The 22,504-nt window shown below is 39.1% G+C and overlaps 5 protein-coding genes across 13 annotated transcripts; 3 read left to right on the top strand and 2 right to left on the bottom strand.

Annotated features, from left to right (window-relative positions):
- The first annotated feature begins 21 nt into the window (after positions 1-21).
- Positions 22-3,896, top strand: LOC145936807 (uncharacterized). Of its 2 annotated transcripts, XM_083039387.1 has the most exons (10): positions 22-444; positions 605-886; positions 973-1,758; positions 1,883-2,102; positions 2,187-2,392; positions 2,468-2,713; positions 2,842-2,999; positions 3,154-3,304; positions 3,392-3,561; positions 3,687-3,896. In XM_083039387.1, the coding sequence occupies exons 1-10, from the start codon at positions 343-345 to the stop codon at positions 3,790-3,792; spliced, it is 2,427 nt and encodes an 808-aa protein (XP_082895513.1). In that variant the 5' UTR covers positions 22-342; the 3' UTR covers positions 3,793-3,896. The 2 variants fall into 2 exon arrangements, with proteins under 2 accessions (XP_082895513.1, XP_082895514.1); XM_083039388.1 differs by lacking the exon at positions 22-444 and having other exon boundaries at positions 758-886; positions 987-1,758.
- A 220-nt stretch (positions 3,897-4,116) lies between these two features.
- LOC145936420 (mitochondrial ribosome and complex I assembly factor AltMIEF1-like) lies at positions 4,117-4,918 on the top strand. The gene is made up of 2 exons (XM_083038633.1): positions 4,117-4,437; positions 4,781-4,918. The coding sequence occupies exons 1-2, from the start codon at positions 4,279-4,281 to the stop codon at positions 4,817-4,819; spliced, it is 198 nt and encodes a 65-aa protein (XP_082894759.1). The 5' UTR covers positions 4,117-4,278; the 3' UTR covers positions 4,820-4,918.
- A 15-nt stretch (positions 4,919-4,933) lies between these two features.
- Positions 4,934-5,509, top strand: LOC145936419 (mitochondrial translation release factor in rescue). The gene has a single exon (XM_083038632.1). The coding sequence runs from the start codon at positions 4,934-4,936 to the stop codon at positions 5,423-5,425; it is 492 nt and encodes a 163-aa protein (XP_082894758.1). The 3' UTR covers positions 5,426-5,509.
- An 896-nt stretch (positions 5,510-6,405) lies between these two features.
- Positions 6,406-16,699, bottom strand: LOC145936714 (uncharacterized). 4 transcript variants are annotated; one of them, XM_083039170.1, is made up of 7 exons: positions 16,139-16,698; positions 15,261-15,373; positions 11,554-11,796; positions 11,025-11,287; positions 10,771-10,942; positions 10,410-10,648; positions 6,406-10,253 (listed from the first exon to the last, which is right to left on the bottom strand). In XM_083039170.1, the coding sequence occupies exons 1-7, from the start codon at positions 16,239-16,241 to the stop codon at positions 6,545-6,547; spliced, it is 4,842 nt and encodes a 1,613-aa protein (XP_082895296.1). In that variant the 5' UTR covers positions 16,242-16,698; the 3' UTR covers positions 6,406-6,544. The 4 variants fall into 4 exon arrangements, with proteins under 4 accessions (XP_082895296.1, XP_082895298.1, XP_082895297.1 ...); XM_083039172.1 differs by lacking the exon at positions 11,554-11,796 and having other exon boundaries at positions 16,139-16,699; XM_083039171.1 differs by lacking the exons at positions 15,261-15,373; positions 16,139-16,698 and adding an exon at positions 12,248-15,076.
- A 779-nt stretch (positions 16,700-17,478) lies between these two features.
- LOC145936716 (ileal sodium/bile acid cotransporter-like) lies at positions 17,479-21,462 on the bottom strand. Of its 5 annotated transcripts, XR_014425430.1 has the most exons (9): positions 21,186-21,462; positions 20,078-20,580; positions 19,369-19,671; positions 19,083-19,301; positions 18,792-18,966; positions 18,454-18,716; positions 18,187-18,373; positions 17,773-18,094; positions 17,480-17,736 (listed from the first exon to the last, which is right to left on the bottom strand). XR_014425430.1 is itself a non-coding variant. In XM_083039178.1 (8 exons), the coding sequence occupies exons 2-8, from the start codon at positions 20,108-20,110 to the stop codon at positions 17,886-17,888; spliced, it is 1,389 nt and encodes a 462-aa protein (XP_082895304.1). In that variant the 5' UTR covers positions 20,111-20,594; positions 21,186-21,462; the 3' UTR covers positions 17,479-17,885. The 5 variants fall into 5 exon arrangements, 4 of the variants coding, with proteins under 4 accessions (XP_082895304.1, XP_082895303.1, XP_082895306.1 ...); XM_083039178.1 differs by having other exon boundaries at positions 17,479-18,094; positions 20,078-20,594; XM_083039177.1 differs by having other exon boundaries at positions 17,479-18,094.
- Between the last annotated feature and the right edge of the window lie 1,042 nt (positions 21,463-22,504).

Below are 22,504 nucleotides of genomic sequence, written 5' to 3'. Positions count from 1 at the left end.
ATACGTACCATGTCATCGTTATTGAAACAATTTTATAGTAGTAGTACAGTAATTATCTTCGAAAGAGGGAAAGAGAGAGAGAGGGGGGGGGGAGAAAATTCAACAAGAAAAAAGATATCGATTTTACACCCAATTTCAGCCCAGTTCAGGAAAAAAACCGAAAGGAACTTATCTCCATGTTCATCTTCCGCGTTCCCATGCGAGTAATCGTGCCCCAGTGTATCCCGTTTTATAAAATTATTACATTTACTTCCCTTTGATATCCGTTATTTATGGCACGGCTGAGGGGACGCGAATGAGCGCGAACGTTCCTTCGGAAGTACCGCACATAACCAAGGAAGGATGTCGCTTCTCTTGAGTCACACGGAGTCCGCTTATCTGAACGATAACGAAACGGAAAATCTATTTCTTTCCGAGGACGAAAGCGAAGATTATAATTTTAAGGTATAGATATATACTTAGTAGACATGATTTATGACATATACAATCATATGTCATTCTGCACATATGTACACATTTATAGTTGTATTATATTTTTTCAACGTATGTTTTACTGCTGTTTTTGTGAAAAGAAACAGATTCACTTTGTTCTTTTATTCTACAGTACGTACCTGCAAATCGTTTCAAGTACATAGTAAAGGATGTACGCAGACAGAGATGTCGAGAGGAAGAGGAGAATATATGGGCTTCTTTCGTCAAACAGCAGAAGTTCAATGGTTATGATAAAAATGGTATCCAACCATCCATTCAAAGTATTAAACAGCTGTTGGATGAAGGTATGAAGGAAGCGGACAAGGAACTTGAAAAATTGGAGACAGATATTCTGTCTGATAGAATAAAAAAAGAGTGCGGCAAAACTGGAAATAATCAAAAGAAAAGACTGAAGGTAAGAGCAAATTTTCTACAAAGCTATGATAATGAATACGATAAAGAGACATATCGATTAGATTGCTAAAGTTCGCATAATAATAGGTAAACAATATCAGGGACTCGACTCCGAAGAAGATGCCAATTACGAAAGACACCGGAACAGGTAGCACCAATTTACTGCTTACAATTCCCGAAGAGAAGAATACTTGCGCTTATGAAAAGAAGCAAGAGCCCGAACATTTTAAATCATACGTCAGAAGAGCTCGCTCCGGAAACGCGATATCGCGAAAGAAGCAATCTTCGTCGAAGCAGCTTCACCGCACGACTAACGACGTCGAGTATAATTCCAGTCCTGAAAGTAGCGCGCGTCGCGACGACGTCGCGGATGGAGTTATTCACGTACGACCGGATCCATTTGTCATGCACAAAATTCTGACGATGCAGAGGAAGATCTGCGAGCTGCTGGACGAAATTGCGTTCAGACTGGGAAACATTCCACCGCCGGACGGCATCAAAGATTTGCAGAGGCGGCAGCAGTGCGTCGCCGAATTCGTCATACGATTCTCGAGAAATTATCTGTACGATCTCAATCGATACGTGAAGGACATCCAGAGGCATATGTGCGTTATATCGCCGCGAGCGATAATAAGACTGAATCACCGAAGTCTCGGACTCCACATGCATGCGATCGAGCATAAACTGCTCGCCGCTCATCAGCTACTGCTGCATGCATTAGTTGCTTATTGCAAACACATTCCTAGTTCTATTCTCAAGGGACATCCAGGAAAATTTAGAGAGATATTACAAGTAGTTATCGATCTAAAGACTATGTGCGATAGGCTCCATTTAAACTATCTGGATTCGGGGGACACTGATATTTTGGCGCTGGTAATGTTTTATTTATTATTATCAATTTATGATATATTTTATATATATTTGAAAATAAATTGCATCTTTCTGCACCTAACAAAAGTGCAAGATTTAAATTCGCTTACAGGTTTTCTAATTATAGGGAAAGAATATTGAGAACAAGTGCAATATCATTTTGTCAAAGTTGAAGCTTCATGTAGAAAACGATCTTCTTGATTCCAATAAAACGTCGTCGATGGCATCCTTCACTCCGCATTCGTCAAATAAAAAACGGTTAAACCGCAAACAGTTATCTAATCGTTTAAGTATGTATAATATGGAAAGTGCCAAAGCTCCCAAAAGGAATTCTAAACATAAAACAAGTATGTAAATCTATTTTTCATACAAATTAAATATATTTTGTAATATTTTAACTTGTACGAATTATATCCATGTTATTTTTCTAGATCATTATCAGAAGGATAAAAAATATAACGCAATAGATACAAATGTGAAAAGAATCTCCAACGAGCCAATATCCATTCAGCCATATGTTAGTCCTGTAACATCGTCTAAGGATGCAAATCAAATTAGCATTAGGAAGAATAGAACATATGCAAAAGAGGAGGATATAAAAACTGTGATGGATATGCTACCTCTAGATTCAGATAATGTAAAGAATTTAGAATAGTGTGGAATAAACATATTGTAATATTAAATTTCATTTTATTTTTTATATGCTTTGTAGTGCAGCAACTTTGAAACACAAGAAAGACATAATGCGATGCTCACAAGGAGAGTAACCAAAGCGTCGAGAAAACTTTCCGACAACTTGCAAGATTCGAAACAATCGGAAAGTATAGAAAATATTATTAAAAACACTACCACAAACAACGATGATGAATTGGTGAATAAAGTGACGACAATCACGGAAGAACATTTGTCCAGCTTAGTGCCAATTATAGCTGACCTTATGTCTTTTGTTTCTAATAAGGTAAACTAATAATAATAAGAAAATTATCTCTTGCCTAAAAACTAAGATTTAAATCTTATATAATAATAAATTCAGTTAGTAATTTGGTTGCACTCTTGTAAATATTTTTTGTAAATTTACATATATAGCAAAGTGAATCAGAGATGCCAGTTCCGAAAACTACCACAAAAACACTAATGGAATTTCTGCAGAAATATCAATCACTTAAGAGCACCAATATCAGCTGTGATATATGTCATTCTGCTTTAGGAAGCAATTGCGAATGTGAACACCTTAAAACAAGCAGGTAATTGTTTAGACCGTACTTTATAAATATACTTAATATGTTTTAATTTCTTTATATTTATAAAGAGAATTATTATATATAAAGAGATTTCTTATTATTATATTATAAGGAGAAAAATGAGAGAAATAAAAATTAATATTTTGTTTTCATTAAGAACTTTGGCTGGAACGCAAAAGAATGGCAAAAACATGAGACTGATTTGTATGTCATCGATAGAGAATGCATCAAAGATACCGCGTTATTGCGACGCGTCGTGCCAAGCAAACTATGAAAGCTTAACAGAACTGTCAGATTTCGAAATAAAGGTAAATTATAAACGAATAACTAAAGAGATTATGAGTATAAAGAATAAAATTTTATACTAATTGACTGTAATTATACTGTATTAATAGATGAGGGAAGGAAAGCGCAGGACAAATTCATTGAATAACATCGAGCTCGTTGTTTCTGAGGAGACTGAAATAAATTTTCTGAAATATAGACGTGAATATCAACGTTTGATGGAATCGGTTCCAATGTATTCTAGTAACACACAAAATAAACCATGGGACATTGTCGCGTGGTAAGTATAATATTGAAAAATAGATTACGGATTTTACACGTATGTTGATTTTAAATGTTAATTTAAAAAAAATTTTTTAAATGATTTTACATGTATGTATATACACTAATTATATTGCTTTACAGGATATCCGATAAGCTCGTAGATGAATTAATAATTGAGATATCAAAAGAATTGCAAATAGACGATGTCATACAAAAGTTATTCGAGTTAGAATTTCAAGAATTCTAATGCCAATGTACATCTCGTCCATATCGAAATCTGAAAAAAACGCACAAAAAGGAATCGTATAAGGAATTCTGCATGAATTTGAGATATTTTATATACACATATAAACTGATAAAAAATTTTGAAAATAAAATATTGTTTTCTAAATATATAATATATCTTTTCTATTAATTTTTATAATATTTTTATATTTAATTCGTCTTTTCATTCATGGATTACATGCTCTTCACATCAAGATTAACATAACTTTGTAAATATATATATATATATATATATATATATATATATATATGTATAAAGGCATGTTTTAATGTTTTGTGCTCGTGCGCACAGTTTTCAATATAGGGGGTTATAGGGGGCTTACTTACATTCGAGTTTTTGAGTAATCTGACCTGAAACCGCTCTCTACGTGTCCTCATGTATCCCCACGTTTCCAATATAAAGTTTGTTTGCACTCCGATTTATTCTGATTTATTTTGATAAAGCGTGATGAGCCGGCAAGCTATATTAAAACTTTACAAGGATATTCAGAGATACGGAGAATCTTTGAGGTTTACAAATAAGGGATATTTTCGACATAGAATACGAGTGGCCTTCAAAAATAATAAAGATCTGAATGATACAGCAATGATAGATTTTCATTTAAAGGTAATTATGCTGGTTTCAATCATGTGCGAGTGATATATCGTTAATATATGTATTATAACCTCTCTTGTCTTTTCTAACTTGTAAATTTATATTTCTTTTCTCAATATTTATTGCATTTACAACATGGGATTATATTCAGAAATTTAAGATTAATCTTATCTTGTTATACTTTTCTTACTCATATTTACATTTTATAAATATATCCATCGATGTAAATCAAAACTGCCAACCTGTTTTTTAAATTTGAAATTTTTATATTTCCTATATTATGATGTTACGTAATAGTAATGTAAAAGTTTCATTGATAATCCAAAATTAATTTCTCGTTTTTTTCTTATTTCAGAAAGGTATGAAATTTTTGGAAGGCAAAAAAGTGATATAAATCTTACTTTATAACGTAACGAGGGACTAAGCATGAAAAGTTATTTTCATTCTTTGGTGGATTTCTGTGAGATGCGCTTTGCATACAATAATTATACATTTTATAAGGAGAATAATGTTCACATTCTTATCGATGTGTCAAAGGATCCACAACAGGATTTGCTCGTCAGTCAGCCGTGAAGAGTTCTTGTTATTAGGCACTGTGATTAATAATTATGAAAATGTGCCAATGCGCAGCAAGTCATTCAAACGTCACCTTGATTACTCGGAAGTGCCCAAGCTGGATGAAGCCGACCTCGAGGAACAGTTTATTCGTGGCTGGGGTCCAGGTGGTCAGGCGACAAACAAGACGAATAATGCTGTAATGTTAAAGCACAAACCAACAGGCCTCATTGTCAAGTGTCACGAGACGAGGAGTCTATTGGAAAACAAGAAACGCGCACGCGAGATCATGGTAACAAAGCTCGATAATTTGCTGAACAAGGAGCTTTCCATCGAAGCTCAGATACGCATCCTCGAGAAAAAAGAGCAAGCTCGAAAAGACTATAAAAGAAAAAAGCTAGCCGAGATGAGAAAAGCCTTTCGGGAACGTGAAGGCTTGACGTAACGCTCGATTAATTTTATTACGTAAATTTCTTTCAAGATATGTATGTATTAATTCTAGCTTTAGAAATAAATCAAATATACATAAGATTGTCGTTTTTAATTTAAAACAATCAATGATTAATTATAATCGACTTAAAGATCAGAGCACTTTAAAGTTGTGTAATTTATCTGGTTCTGAAATATCTGTAGAAATAAAAAACTCTTTTGATTATAGAAACTATATATAAATTGCGCCATAATTTTTATTATTTGTTTACTTAGTCATTCTTATTAGATTATAAATAGAATTACACATATAATTTAGAAAAAAAAAACAGCCAATTTTTCTAGATTATCTATCGACTAGGTCAATTACATTCAACTCTAGATAAATTAAAATCTAATGATTTTTTTTTTCATGGAATTATAAAGGTGTAATAAAACAATTTTTAATGGAAAATTTTTTTATCTTTAATAATAATTTCTCTTTTTGAACTCGTGAGCGACTTACAGTTTTGTTTGAAATAAAGTAATTAGATATATACTGAAAAAATTGAAAATATAGAACAGTATCTTCAATAATATGCAGCATAACAGAAATGAGTGATTATACTGTTATAAAGCTGTATGCAGTCTTGCGTACTCTAAAAATGTATACACTATATAGAAATAATCCTTAATAAATGATTTGATGAACAAAACGACTGTCTTTAAAGTGATATACAATTTTCGTCCAATGTGCAAAATGACGAAAAAAAAAAGAAATAATACAAAAAAGGAACGACAAATCTCTAGTAAAAAAAATAAACAAAAAAAAAGAGGGGGCGAAATCCTGTTTTCGAAAAACACAACGACCGCATCGAAAGAATGTACAGTGGGAAGTATACCTGGTGGTGGAGAGCGTTAAAAACTATCCACCTGAAAGAACGTTACTAAGTAGAATGATAATAATCACTAAGGATAGAGAGAGAGATAGAGAATACTATGATGCGACGTGTTAAATACTATTCTCTACGTACACAAATAATATTTTTATACACAATGTACACATCGCGTCGGGACAATATCGGATCGCGAGAAACGTCGACCGTCGTCGAGAAATCTAACAAGTCCAAGTACTCTTATTTTTCGTATCTATGCTTCAGCTGCTCTTCAACCACCGTCCGAAGTGGCCGCGGCCGGACTTGATGCGCTTCCTCGGCGGTTTGGGCTTGTTGGATCGCGGGGAACCGGCGGAGCTTCTCAGTCGCCGGTTACTCGCCACCGTCACCGTCGACAGGACTCCATGATCCACGTCCACCTGATCGTCGAGCTTCATCATCCGCACGACCGGCTGGAACTCGATGCTCGAGCGACGCTGCTCGAGTTCGCTGGACGCCATCATCGACGAAGGACTGATGACGCGCTCCGATAACGCGCACTGATCCATCATCGGATCGGACGAGTTGTCCTGGACGTTGTTGCTGTCCGACGACGAGATGGCCTCGCTCTTGCGCTTCGCGTTTCGCACGTTGGAACTCGGCGATTGCTTCTTGTTACAGGTAGACGTGATACTCAGATAGGCGTCCTTCTTGCAATTCTCGTCGTCGTATACCATGCCGACGTGATGATCGGGCGACGACAGATTGTTGTGAGCGACCGCCGTCTTCGATTGACGTTTCCTGGAATAGATGCGCCTCCGCGAGCCCATTCTACCCCGCCTCGTCGCGGCGAACACGATGCCATGCTGCTTCAACAATTCCCCCGTGTTCTCGGACGAGTTCTCCTCGCAGTTGCCGCCTCGCAGTTGCCGCTTCGTTGGCGACGACAGCTCGGAATTGGAGTTGTTGTGATGTTTCTTAGGAACTATACCGGACTCCGTCTCCTTCCTGCACTGCTGCAACTGTATGCTGTCCCGATTCTCGATCTCCGTGTCTCGCGACTCGCAGCTGTTATTGTCGACGGTGTTGACGTGGTCGCGCTGCCGCTGCTTCCTGACAACGGGCGACGACTTGACAACCAGATTCCTCTCGGTGATCGCGTTCACGTCCTTTCTGCCGAACAGGCTCTTCTGGTTCTCGTGATTCTCGTCGTTGCCCGACTCGTCGTTCTCCGAGAGCTCCTCGATCCTCGACAGGTCTTTCCTACACGGATAATCCTTGCTCGACAGATAGTTCTTGTTCGTTGTGTCGTCGCACGCGTTCTCCGAAATGGACAACGATTCCACGTAACTGCCCGTGTTGTTGTCGTCGTTAACGGCCTCCACGTTGCTAGCACAGATCCCCAGCAAGGCGTCAGCGTCGCTCTTTCGGTTGGCGTTTGTCCGTTCCGCGGCGGTTGGCAGCACGATGTTATTATTCGTTGTCGTCACCGTGTGAGAATCGGCCCCTTCTGGCAATTTGCCGGACGTGTCCAGCGTATTTCCGGCAAAACCCTTGTCAAGGTAGAGCCTCTTCTCCAACGATTCCCGATGGTCGCAGTCTATGGACACCTTGCTGTTCGCCTGTACCTTCTTCTTCATCTTGTTACCGACCGGCCATCCGGTTCGGTTTTTCCTTCGTTTCCTCCGTTTCAGCGGAGTGTCCGTATTCGCCTCCCCGCACTCGGAGCTGGCGCACGACGAGTTGTTTTCCAAACAGTTGGCGATGTCTTGACAGTTGTCGAGCAGCTCCAACAGATTTGACGGGGCACCCTTCGGTGCCCCGCAGAAACCATCGACTTGCTCCAAGTCCAAGTCGGGTGCGAACGAATCGTCCAGCTCCGTTATCATATCCTTCGTGTTCAGTATGTCGTCGATCGTTTTCGCTATATCCTTCAGCTCCACGTTCAAATCCGACTTGAGATCTTGTTTCGGCTCGGGTTTGGGCGTGTTGGTGCGCGATCTGACAAACGATGGCGGCGACTCTTCTATCGCACACAAGGTCGATTGCTGCTGTTCCCTCTTGCGGATTATGGTGGACATGATCGCCAGGGTGGATGCATGGCAACGAGGACTTTTTCTCGGCGAACGTCCCGCGCATCCTACACCGCGCGGGCGACCCCTCTTCCTGCTCCCTATGTCGATTGTACTTTGCATTTTCATCAGCGTCTCGTGAAAATTCTCAATCTCGTATGGCAGTAGAAATGGTTTCCTCGCGTCGCACTCGCTGAAGCAGTGCCAAAACTCAGCGCCCATATCCTGACGTTGATAGGTTTGATACCACGGTTCGGACTTGGGTATCGCTTCAAAGGAGAATTGCATTTTCTCAATCTCCGTTGACGGTTTGGACGGATAAATCTTCTCAGCTACATTCTCGATCTGTGGTTTGCAGTCGTTCGATGATTGTTGCGCCGACTTCTTCAACGCCGCGTGTTCCCTACTATCCGCGAACGCGGTGTCCTTGATACCGGTCAACGGAGCCTGGTACCTCAATCTGCTGCCCGGCGTCTCGAACTTGTAGTAGTCGGCGTTGTCCTTGATAAACGCTTCAGCCTGCGTGCGTCTCCTCTTTCTCGCTCTACCCAGGTGTACAGAGTCCTGAGAATCCTCCTCGATCATTTCCTGTTTCACGGGACTGGAATTTAACGGCGAACTCAGCAACGTGGACGAATTGGCAGTTTCGTTGACTTCGCTGTTCTCCGTCGTGTCTTTCGGCAGCACGCTACTCTGCTCGTTGTCGCTGGTCTGTTCGGTCGAGTCGTCTCGTTTCGGTTCGCCAAACATAAAGGACTCCGCCTCGTCGCTTAGCAAGGACAGCTCCGACTTTCTCACGCGTTTAAACCGCACCACCACCGGCTTCTCACTCGACGACGGTGCTACCTTCTTCTCCTCGCCATCGCCGTCGCCATTGTCATCCTTCGACGCCGCGTGTTGTTGCAAATTGCCACTACCCGTCACTGCACTCGATCGCAGCTTGTTACCTAACACTTCTACTTTGTAATACGCGCGATTGTCCTCGATCAAACGTTCCTCCACCGACAGTCGATGTCGATATCGACCTCTGATACTTCTGCCGCCCCTTCGATTGAGACGGGAGGGATGCTTGGGCTTCGCGCAACGATTATTCTCTCCCTGCAACGCTTTCAGATCTTTTTGTTCACTTTTATCGTTATTATATTCATTGCAAACGAATTCCTTCGCATCGTCCGACAACTTTCTCGCTTCTATCGTCACTTTTTCCGCTCGCAACGCGCAATTGTCCCTCTGAAATAGATCGTTGCACGGTTTGAAATTTCCAGTATAACTATTGTCGACTACACCATTTTCTACACTTATCATACATTCCAACGCGCACGCGTTTTCGTCACCGTTACATTCATCTTTATTCTTGAGGTAATCCGAATCTTCCGATATACGACGCGAATTTATAATACCGTTTTGCGTATTGTTATGTACAATCGCCGGCTGCAAGTTTGGCGGATCTAAATTATTACTATGCTTACTACTGATATTATCTTCCTTAGTATTTAAAACGTCATCGATATCATTCGAGAAGGGCCTTTTATAGTCCTCCCGCTTCGACTCCTTCCGTAAAATGTCCTCCTCCGCGTACTTCTCATCCGGATCGTCTTCCTCGATCCAGATAGTACCTTTTGAACGTTTCTTGATAGTGTAACCTTCAAACTTATCGTACAACTTTTCGCTCTTATCGATCTCGTGCCAAGGACTGCCCTTGGATCTGAGAAGATGCCCGCTTTCGTGTTTCGCACGAGTACGCAAATTATGCGGCGAGCTTAATTTTAAATTAAGAGTCCTACGCGCACCATTCACCATTTTTATCTCGTCAACACTAAAGTCACTCAAAGTTTTGGTGTTCTTGTTAACCTTCTCCTCGGGCAGTACTATATTGTGAAGATTACCATCTCCATTGGGGAAACAATCACAGTCTTTCCTGTAAAATAATAAAAATAAACTCAATTAGCAATTGCATTTCATGCGCAATCATTGATATATATTATGTGGGTGTGTGTGTGTCAAATAAATAAAATGAAATAAAGATAGAATGCTATGTGTATGCGTATGTAACATTTGAATTACAAATACTTACTCGATATCCTTTCTGTTTAATTTTAAGAACGCCTCCACATTCGCGCCCGCGTTGATTAACGTATCCAACGACAAGAAGTTGTCGTCGTTCGCTACAAAGTTCAAATGCTGTTCGCTTTGCAGATGTTTCGACAGATCGTCATAATGAATACGACAAATTTCGCAGTAACCAGCGACCAGCTGTTCTGTTCTGCGGGCACGTGCAGCGTTAGCACGGGGTCTCCGAGTCATTTCTTTACCCTATTGATGCAAAAAGAAAAAATTACTCATGATGATGTTGTCTTTGAGATAAAAATTCAAAATTTTTATGTAAATTTATTATTTATTAATATAATATACTATATATAAATAAAATAACGTACCTCGGTCCTATTTGTAGATTCAACAGCCTGCTTATTCTCTTTAATCTCTTTGTTTGTTAATTTGCCCTCTCGTTTTCCCTGCTTCTTTGTGTTAAAAGGACACGAACCTGGATCACCGTCGAAGTTTAATGTCGGCCACGACGATAACTCCAGAAACACAGGTCTAGTAGTTCTATAAACAGAAGTATAAAATGTGAGACAATATGTGGAAAGACACATGTAAATAATATTTGTGTACCACAGTCTATAATTACCTGTGAAAGGATTCAAATTTAACGTACGATCCTCTCAGATGCTTGACCTTGAAATCTTTCTCGGTGCTGTGCTGATTGGTTTGCTTCAGCTGCTTCGAGTTATAGGTATCCTTGAAAGAAGCATAGATTTTGTCAAGCCAAGCTTGAAGCTTTTCTATCGCCCAGATAGGAATTCCCCAATTATGGGCGTTGTCTAGTGGATCCACGGAACACTGTTGTGGCTGCGTCAGAGCACGTTCCAACATTGCATCCACTCGCGATTTCTATTAAATTGAAAATACAAGATATTCTTCAGAATTATTCACACAATTGTCACTGCATCTCTTTATAATTTATAAAATTATTTACATTATAACGAAAAATTAATATTATTTTTTTTTCACAATAGATATACAACGCAAGTGATGCAAAGTGACAGATAACATTCATTTCTTTATCGTAGCATAATAATATCAAATATAGCTTCTATACGACATATCGAAAGCTTTCAACACGATTATTTATGTTTTCATTTCTTTCGCATACTTACAGATCTTTGGGTAGTTTGACCCCGTAGATTGGTGTAGTTGGACGAGGGGCATTCAGAACTTAGCAACGGTGTTGAGGGTGTAGGAGTGGGCGTGGGAACTTCTATGCTCCTCAGCGAACGGGGTCCGCCGCTGCCGCCACTGGCACAAGTCCATCTATGTTTCTCAGAGTTTGTATGACCTGTCTTATCTACTCTATCGCTGATTACAAGACTCACACCGCGTACTAGAAACAATTCGATCGTCTAAAAACAGAAAACACCAAGTTGAAAGAATGATTGACGATGCACAAGTAGATAGATAGATGAAGTAGAGCAAAGTGACGTAAAGCGAGTAAACAAGCATATAAACAAATTCAAGTAATCAACTAACACTCGGATCACATTCTTTCCAAGCGAAACTCGGACCTGGGGGGTCTCTTGAAACTTTTCTCGAGTCGGTTCTCGAACACAGAAGACAAAGAACCTTCGCGCTGCGTCAGGCCGTCGCCGCGGGCGTCTCTCTCAAACACCAGAACAAGCATGAGCGAGTGACAGAGGGAAAGAGAGAGAGAGACGCTCCAACAACTTTCGAGGAAGTTATCGTTTGCGCAACGAGCGAGACGTCGCCGTCGTCGTCGTCATCGTAGCGAGCACAGTACACATGTACACACACACACACGTATACAAACGAGGGGCCTGATACTCGGGCACGCACTTGCATCGCGTTACGCTGACGTCAAGTGATTTCGCGACAGCCTTCCTCGGAGCGGTTGCAGGGCAGTGGTAGCAGCAGTGGCGGGGGCGGGGGCGGTGACAGCTGCGGCGGAGCCGGCAGGGGCCGACCGTTACACAGGGGAACCTGATCCGGCCTGCCACCGCGAAGACTGATCCTGGCGACGTAGTGGACGCCGCCACTCGCCGTAGGTCGCCGCCGTAGGTCGTCGCATAGCGTTGGCGGTCTAATAATATATACGACGCGTCACCCGCCCCCGGCCGTCTCTCCCCCGGGAATTAGAACGGAGGCGTGAGGGAGCACGTGGAGAAGCGGTCCCCGGAAGTCCCGACGATCCCGACGACAATGACGGTACATTCGACGTTGCTGAGAATCCTGAGTGTCGCAACACTGGTCGAAGGGAAGGAGCTGTCAAGTGCGGCGATGTAATATTCCGATATACACTTGGGTGACGGCGAGAGAGAGAGACTCGCCGATGAAACGCGTCGTCTCTCTCTATCTCTCTCTCTCTCTCTCTCCCTCCCTCTCTACGTGAAGAGATACCGAAGGAGATTAGGACGCTTTAATAAGGACGCGCTCGAACGGACGGGAGGAGAGAGCCCGAGACGCCTTGTTAGCTCGGCTTGTACGCGCTACCGCTATACTTGGCGGCCGACACAACTGTCACGCACAAAATGGCCATTCGCCGTTAGTAGCTTGGCACGGGGGCCTGGAGACGGCGCGCGCGTTCGCTCCTCTCTCGAGTCGGAGCGGAGCCGAGGCCGAGGGCGACGAGAACGGCGAGGTTTCCCGTCCGCTACGATGGTGGTCTCTCCTCTCATCTTCCGCCACGACCCGCTCGCTTTTCGAAATTTTCGCGCACGTACGAACACGCGTGCATGCACGTACCACAGATGTCTGTCTATAGCGCTGCCGCTCCCAGATGGCGCGGCGGAAGGCGATTTGTTTGTCAACAGACGACGCGGATCTCTCGGCGAGAGAGAGACTTGATTCCTCGATTCTCTTCTCCTCCTACTACTACTATTCCGATCGACGGTGCAATTTGACAGCTGCTCTCTATTAATAGGAGGCCGTTGCGAAGGCGACTTTGTATTCGCGCTCCTTCTTCTGCTTCGCGTCGCGAGAAATTAATTCGCTCATCCCCTCCGGTCAAACTGTTGACAGTTTAGCTCGATAAGAATGGTTTGCGATTTCAATCTGCCTCGCGTCATATCGCGTATACTGTGGCACATTTTAAATGTGTCGTCGAGAAACGTCAAAAACTGTCATTAACCTGTCAATCTTCAATCAGCTGTTTTCCTTTTCTTAAAGTCGTCAAAGGCAAAATCTCGCGATATAACGCCTATCGAAGCGTCATTGTCACTTATCCTAACGTAAATATACTGTACAAATAGCGAGGCAATTTTTTTCCCGAGCCGCTCTCTTTTTTAAATTTTGTTTTCTTTTTCTTTTGACGTTACGAACTTCGCGCGCCGCTCCGGAAGATGGCGCGAAACGGCGCCAAGTTTGCCGATGAGGAAATTGTTTGTCAACAGAAAAAAATCCGTATTCCGGGTATTCGGAGGAGTTCCGAGAGACCCCGACGATCGTACGTACGTGCATACTAACGTCGGCGTCGGCCGGTTTGCCGCGAGCGTTGCCGAGAGAGGCTGAATTTAGGGCGTAGCCCGTCGTGCGCGCGGCTCGGCAACGACGCGGCCTCGAGCCTCGAGTCCGCGAGACTCGGAAACCCGCCGCTTCCTCCTCCTTCGAGCGTAACGCTCGGTTAATCCCGCAAACGTCCTGGGTCGTTCTTTCCTCTTTTTTTCTTTTTTTTTTTTTTTATGTATACCTATATGTATAGCCGCGCGCTCTCTGCGTTTCAAATTGAACGGTTACACCTTTTGCGGAGGAAAGCAGAGGATTTTTTTGAATAAGGAAGTAGAGGAAGAACGCGCGAGATTAAAAGGAACCTTATACGGCGTTTTCGATTGCCACGCGGATCGGAGCTAGTAATATTTATGAGAAACGTGTTTTTCTTTTTTATAGTTCTATCGATGGAAATTTCAATCTTGATTAAAGGTTGCCCGATGTATATGAAATAAAGTTTCGCGTTGAATTCAAAAGAATGAGATAAAAATGTTAGTTGAACTTGTAATGACAAATTGTAGTATAAAATATGTTGTTATTAGAAAAATTATAGATTATTCCTACTCACAATATACTATTAATATTAATGTATTAATACTCTTGTGCTACAGCAAAAGTGAAACAATTTGTTTTATCATTTCTTTTACTATTTAACAAATTTCTATTACTCCAAATACTTTTCTCTTCTACTGTCAAAAAGGTCCAAAATTGCAACAAGTTCTTTTGTTAAAAAAAGTTAACGATAAATATATTTTTGAAGAAATTCCAATTCGAATAAAATCACGATACGTATACCGAAATTTGCAGCTGTTTGCGAGTGACCCGGTAAAGTTCGGTGCGCGCGGGATTTTTCGGGGACGAGTGTTTGCCATGTTCCGGCAGTTCGATAATCGCGCGCGTACTCAGTAGTATCACGCGGCAACGAGGTCGGCTTGAATGGCCCGGAGAACGCATCGCCGCGAGAGACGGAGATTCGAATTTTTTTTTCTTGCCCCCTCGGCAGGGGAGCGAGAGCGCGCGCGTTACGTCGAAGCGGCTATAGGCATGGTGATCGAAAATGGCGGGAAGAGAGGAACAGAGGGGGAAGCGCGCACAGCCAAGAGGGAGATAGAGAGTGTGTATGTGTGTGAGAGAGATATAGAAAGGGACAGAGAGAGAGAGAGAGAGAGAGAGAGAGAGAGAGAGAGAGAGAGAGAGAGAGAGAGAGAGAGAGAGAGAGAGAGAGAGGCTCGCACACTCGCCCGAAATACACACCAAATGCTCTGACAAATCGATAAGCGGCGAGAAACGAAGCGGGAAACGTGGCTAGCAAGCTCTACTCGTCGAACACACAGCATCGGGCAAGCAAAGATGAAATACAACTCACTCCGCCCAGCTTCCTGATCTGTGTCTCTAGCTTGGCCGCAGTGGCATGGTTCTTTATGTCCAAATAGAACGACTTCTTTTCCAAAGGCTTCAGCCCCTTTTGTATACGTATATCTAGAAAAGAAGTTTTCATTTGATTCATCTTACAATTAGCACGTTTGCAATTCGTGCGCGGGCGCATGATTACTTTTGTCACCTTTTAGCAGATATGATAAGACGTGACAAAAATACATTTTTCCATTGTCCATGAAATTCAATGAATCGATTCGAGTGTACAGAATGAAAAATTGGAAATATTTTTTATCAATTTTCAAAGAATATAATAAAGCAAGTGTAATAGCTGTCTTATATTTCTACCAACTGCTGTACAAATCACATGATACAGACAAATTGGTGCAGCCTCAAACAATAAACTCGTTATTCGCATTCAAAAAAAAAGTATTATGAAACGAAATAAAATGAATCATCGTAATGGTTTGCATTATACGACAAGAGTAACAGTGATCACTCAGCAGAGTATTAATTGACAGCACTTTGCATTATTTCACAGTGTCCAATTTAACGTAGAGAGCATCTTGATCTTTTGACTCGGTCAAACTCCTTCTCAGTAATAATAATAATTATTATTATTACTGGAAGGAAGTTAAACCTCTGTATGTGTATATATACATGTATATAAGACAATATTTTTGTAATATCAAAACAATTCCGGGCAACTCTCAGTGATCACTAATTCGTCCCTTGTGTCATATAAAATATATACAATATATATAATTGTGTGGATGAAGAGACGCACGTTAACAAACATTTCAAGCGATGATCCATCGACGGCCGGCCGGGCTTGATTATTATGCAACGTGAAATTACGGGACGACTTACGTGACGTTCGTCGCGGATCGGATTTATTCTCTCCGGACGTTTGTCTGTGTTGTTGTTCTTGCTGCTGCTGCTGCTGCTGTTGGTGCTTGGACGGCGATACCATTCCTAAGCGATGATGATGCAGCACCACACGACGTACCGCAACGACGTTATCCCTGTCTCACTTTCGTCCCTCGTCGTCGTCGTCGTCAGCGGCGGCGGCGCACTTCCCATCCTCATCGACACACCGAATAACGTCGTAGAGGCGCGGTCGCATGCTCTATCCCTTGCTCGTTTGTCTGTCTCTCCCTCCCTCTCTCTCTCTCTCTCTCTCTCTCTCTCTCTTTCTCTCTTTCACTCACTCTTTCTTTCTCTCACTCGCGAAAATATATTCGCCTCCACAGCCGAATAGTCGAGGATACGCTCTATCGCGGCTATCAATCTACGTGTCGCCGGCTACCGCGGATAGATTGCATCCTCGACCAACGCAAATCGTCAGAATTTCCTTCGGATCGCACGCAGTGCACGCACTCGCCTTCGTTAGACTCGCTCTCCGCAAGCTCGTACTGTAAACTGAAACCGCGCGTGCGCACTGACGTTAGCAGCGAGAACGCGCAGCATGGACACGCCAGGCTGGCCAACTTTTCATTATCACAACCAATGCAACGAGCACAATCGAGAATTTTTGGAAATAAAAATAAACATAATTATATATGTACGTCTTTTTTCTCTCTTTCTCTCTTTTTCTGCGAAATAATTTTAATTTATAGATTTAACAATGTTGGAAAAACGTGTTTGTCGAAAACTAAATTTATTATAATATATATAGTCGATATAATATAGGTTTAATTGTTTACAATAATGTTAATTACATTTTCATTTTACGAAGCTGTTTTGTACATACGCGAAATGTCATGGTTAATTTTCATTGCATTCATTGACAAGATTGTGAAAAGTTAACACAGCTGTTACTGTTATAAAGAGAAATTTCATTTATGCACGTATATCGAATGATTGATTTAGTTACATTGGCGTAAGAATTTTCAAATTTGACACATTGTTAGATAATGGCGCTAATTTTTTAAATATAGATTTTGCTCATAAATTTATGAATTTATTTTTATAGTTGAAATATGACTTTAGTATGATATGCAATTCAAAAAATTAATTTTTTTTATTAAAAATATTTAGATATAGCGCAACTATAAATTTAATATATCTAGAATTTACACTTAAGAACTAGAGAGACTCATATTCTTTATAATTACAAACAAGCTTAGAAAAATATAACATTCTTTAATTTTTTGCATTTTTAAAAATAGTAAATGCAGATGAGATTTAACACTTACAAAAAACTCAACATATATCTTTGCTAAGTATCCTGCTATACATTTTTATATCTATATAAATATAAATTAAATTACTGTTAGTTATATATTATATTAAGTATCATCAAATGTAAACAAAAAAATATATACCTCTCTTAAACAATTGTTCAACAGATAACAATATACAACAAATATTATTATCCACAATTATATGGCATCTGTAACCATCTTATTAAGATTTTTTTTACATTAATGTACAATGTAAATATACGTGTGTGTGTGTGTGTGTGTGTGTGTATATATATATATATATATATATATATATATATATATATATATAGACACACACACACACTTATTATACATATATATCTATGTATATGTATATATTCTTTTTAATATATCATTTAATATGGAAGCATAGAATTTATTCAATTCAATCAATTACCATTCAATCGATCAATTGTTTTAGAGTCATTCGGCTGCGTGATAGTAGAAATTTCTGTAGTTTGTTGGAGTTTTTCTAATGATGGAACAGTCTCTAATATTACTTTTCTTCCTGTTTTCCGCGTATATTGATAAATTAACTTTATTATGTATAGAACTGTTAACGGTATTGGTGTCATCATTGCGGTAGACACAGGAATCACTGAAAAAAAAGAAAAAGAGTATTTTATTAGATATTAGACAATTAAATATAAATACATGTATACACGTATATAAATATTCGTATAAACTCACCAGTAGTTAGGTCGTCAGCAGGTGGTTTTAACGTAAAACGTAACAAAAAAATAGCTACACCAGTATTCTGAATACCCGTTTCAATGGCTATCGCTCGTATGTCGGCTTGGGATTGCTTGCAGATTTTCGCTACTATAAGACCAAATGTAAAGCCCAACCAAGGCAAACCCATTCCTGCGACTATAATCTGAGACGGGAAAAATAAACATGTATACTTTGCATCCTGATATTGTTCGTAGATTTAATTGAAAAAAAAAATAGCCTTACCTCCCATGAAAATAATTTGAAGAGATACAAATTAGTCGTAATGGCAAATATAACAATGAATATAATTAAAATTATAGAGAAAGGTTTCATTATTCGAACTAATATCTTTGATACTCTTGGAAGTTTTTTTTGGATGACAAATCCTATAACCAATGGGATTACGAGACCAATCATAAAAGTGCCAATTTGACGATAGGGTACTGTGAGTTCTCCCTGTACAAAAATATATCTGCCCAATGTAAAGATCCAAAACGGCATCATTCCTGTAAAGAATAAAATTTTATATAGGATGTTGTACGCAAGAATCATGTTTATTTTTTATCAAATACATTCCTTACCAAATGCAGCGATGGTACATATGGTGGTCATTGTGATCGAAAGATTTAAATTGCCATCAAGTAATACTGTCCAAATATTAGAAGCGCCACCACTTGGGCTTATTCCTGTGAAGAACATGCCTATTTGCAGTTCAGGACGATCAGAAAATAAAAGAGATCCAATGAGAAAACTTAACTGGAAATAATATAAAATAATATAAATTCACAGAAAAAATTTGCTTGATAAAAACTATAAAAAATGTAAAGATATCTATCAGCTGTGCACATGATATCCGCAATAAAAAAATTTACCACTGGCATAATCAGGAACTGGCAAAAGAATCCTATAGCTGGACCTATTGGCCTCTTTAATGTATCACGGCATACATTCCAATCCATTGCGCAGCCAAAATTAATATACAAAATGGATACAAGTATTGCAACACTGGCAGTGAATATAGTATCTATTGTGTGTTCTTCTCGTACTACAATAATACGAGATACCTCCTGACGGCTTTCAATAAAACGATCCTAAAAAAACAAAAATCTTTATTATATCTTTTAAGGAACAATATTAATTAGCTCATTAAGCACTTACCCCATTAGATTCCTGCAAAGAGAACAGTAATTTTGTTCTACCGAGAAACACACCAGTGATATTTAAATTGCCATAAGAAGAAGTTTCATTGTGCATTATTTCACTCTTAAAATTTATTTTTGCGATATCATAGTGCTCAGTATCAACGGTAGTTACGGACAATTTTGACGCATTATGTATGCTATATGGAACTGATATCGCATGGTTCATATGTACAGTTATATCCTGTGCAATATCAACGGTCCATGCTGCTATCCCTCTTAATAATAAAAATCCTATTATGTACGTAGCACCTGCCATTCTCTGTAAAAAAATAAATAAAAGCAATTAATATGGTGAATCTAGTTGTTTCCTTAAAAGAGATTCACAGTCTGTCTGTTACACAGCAATTATCTTTTGCGCTTAATACTAAAAATGGTGCAAAATTCAAACAATGTCAAATTGATAAGGATATAATGAAAAGATAAATAGCAGAAGAAAGAGATAGAGACTGAATAAACTGTGATTAGATAAGTGTGATGATTCTGTAAAGTGTAGGATACAAATTTAATTATCCTATAAGGAAGATTACATTTCTATTTATAGGAACTGGACACATTCCATCGGAAGAGATAAATTATCACTCCTGTGTCTTGGATAATAAGCGATTTTCCAAATTTCAAGCGAGATAACAAAAAAGTTACGACATACAACGGGAATAAAAACATACCTTTGCGTACCTCGAATTTGTATGTCCTGACATTTATTTATCGCCGCGTAAAACGTATACACAAGCTCATCAGCATAATTGTATTAATTTTTTTCATTACTCGTTTACCAATAACATCAACCAAGTCACGGTCCGCGACCGCGAGACGCATTATAGCTAAATTGCATAACCAGCGTGTGTGATTGTATATTGCAGTTTGTAAACCGGACGGATGGTGGGAGACGTCTTTTGATCGCCGGCGATTCCATGAAATCTCTATGATTTACACGCTATAAATATATACGACATGGTCGCGCTACTTTCGCTCTTTCGGCTTCTCGGAGACATTATTGCATTATTATCGCGATACGATAAACATCAAGATGCTATTTTCGCAAACACACACTAACACCGGCGAGTTGCAACAATATCCGCATGTTTTGCAGCAATCGGGATTCGCCAGGGCGACTTTGTTTTTTATTTAATCTTTCCCACTTTTATCACTCCGTCGATTGACACTGAACCTAAGATAATTAATCTGAAATGCAATCTTTATGCAAGATGATATGCAATGATTTATTGCGCGCGCAAACAGCTGATTTTTCTTGAAATAAAAAAAGTGAAACATATAAGGTTATACATATATACAAAGTGCATTTAATGGAACAAAAACAAATGAAATTGAGAGCTTTTAATAATAAATAATCAAAAAATGAAGTTTAATTATCGAGATTCTTAATTATATACACGTGCACTTTTTGTCGCGCAGTTTTACACATGTATAACTTTTTAAAAAATTATATAAAATAAAATATAAAATCATTTAAACGAAATCTCAATTAAAATTTTTATCTTCAAAACATTTTTAATGATTGCACTAATTATAAAAGTGCTTTTTTGTAATTTGTTTCGTAAAAAATATAAATCTTTCAGCGATGACAAATTAAATTAAATTATTTTTTCTATTATTTAATCTTGCGGATTAATCGTAGTGTCATTTTCATCGATCGAATTTTACCGATGGAAATCGGAATTTGCTGCGACAAAAGTGTTACATAGCGGTGTCGGACATTCGTGCGACATTTTCGTTAGGTCAATCGAGAAGACACGTTTGTACAGGCACACTTACGCAAAAGAATTCGCGACGCTTATCAGCAGCAACATACGTCGCGTTGAAGGCATAAAAGAGTCCTCCGGCATACGATGCGTCCGGATAGTTTGGCGCGAAAATATTCCGAACGAGCGCTACGTCTGATCTCCGGCAATCTCCGGTCTCGATGATTCTTCCTATTATGGCACTGGGCTATACAGTTTCCACGCTGCCGGTCTCGATGATGACTGATTACTGATCTTCGCCGCTTTCCTTTTAGTCGCGAAGTGCACTCGAGAGAGGAGCGACTGGAGGGGATGACCGGAGAGAGAGCGATATATATCTCAATCTATCGAAAATATAGAGAAAATATTAAAAGATCGATATCTTTTTCTCTCTCTCTCAAAATGTATATTTACGCCATTAGATGAATTAGCAGTTTATGCATTGAACATATGATAAATGATTTTTAATCTTGTGTGTTGTTTAGATAATGTTTTTTATTTTTTATTATCTATTATTATTATTATATTCGTTATATATGTCGGATTTGTTTTTGTAATATAACATTATAAAAGTTTCCATCTCGTTACTCCAACGTATTAATAATTATTTTTCAATGATAGATTTAAACGGTTTGGCCTCTTTAATAAAAATGTTAAAGAGAATCGTCTATTTTAGTTTTTTAATGAAAAGAAACAGTTTGAAAATAATATATATAATCAAAGAGTATATATAATTTATACATTAAATATATCTAAGGAATTAAAATTATGAAAGAATAGTGAGATAAAAAAATAGAGGTTACTTTTAATGCATAATATGCACACACTGATATGCAAAGTACAGAAATATATTTTAATTACTTTCATTATCTATAAAGGCAAATCTGTTTTCATTCTTTCACAATTAAACTAATCAAGATATGATAGATCTGTTGTTTTTAATTGCACTATATATATATTTATACAGTTACTTTCTACATATATACACTTACCTACTTTTTTATATTAAAGAGAAAGAAATACTCCCACATATTGATGAGTTAGAAAGCGATCGAAAGACTATACATAGAATATGCTTAAATAGTTCCCTCGAACTTTAATATTAATACAAATATATGAGTAAAAAAAAGAGCGAAGTGTAATTAATTATTCTTTAATATGAGAAAATTAAGTAACAAAAGAAAAGAAGAAAATAAAGAGAAAGATTAAAGAAAAATTTGAAAGAAAAGTGCAAAAGAGATGCAATAAATAAAACAGACTCGGGAAGTCTACGAGGAAGCTGCACTACGTTATACTTGTTGCACTGAAAATAAAAAAGGTATATATATAATCAATCAAGCGTTGAAGAGGAAA

Source organism: Prenolepis imparis, unplaced genomic scaffold (genome assembly GCF_030444845.1).
Source record: "Prenolepis imparis isolate NDT839.2.m4 unplaced genomic scaffold, iyPreImpa1.0 SCAF_5, whole genome shotgun sequence".
Taxonomy (NCBI): domain Eukaryota; kingdom Metazoa; phylum Arthropoda; class Insecta; order Hymenoptera; family Formicidae; genus Prenolepis; species Prenolepis imparis.
This window is presented reverse-complemented; position numbering and strand designations above follow the sequence as displayed.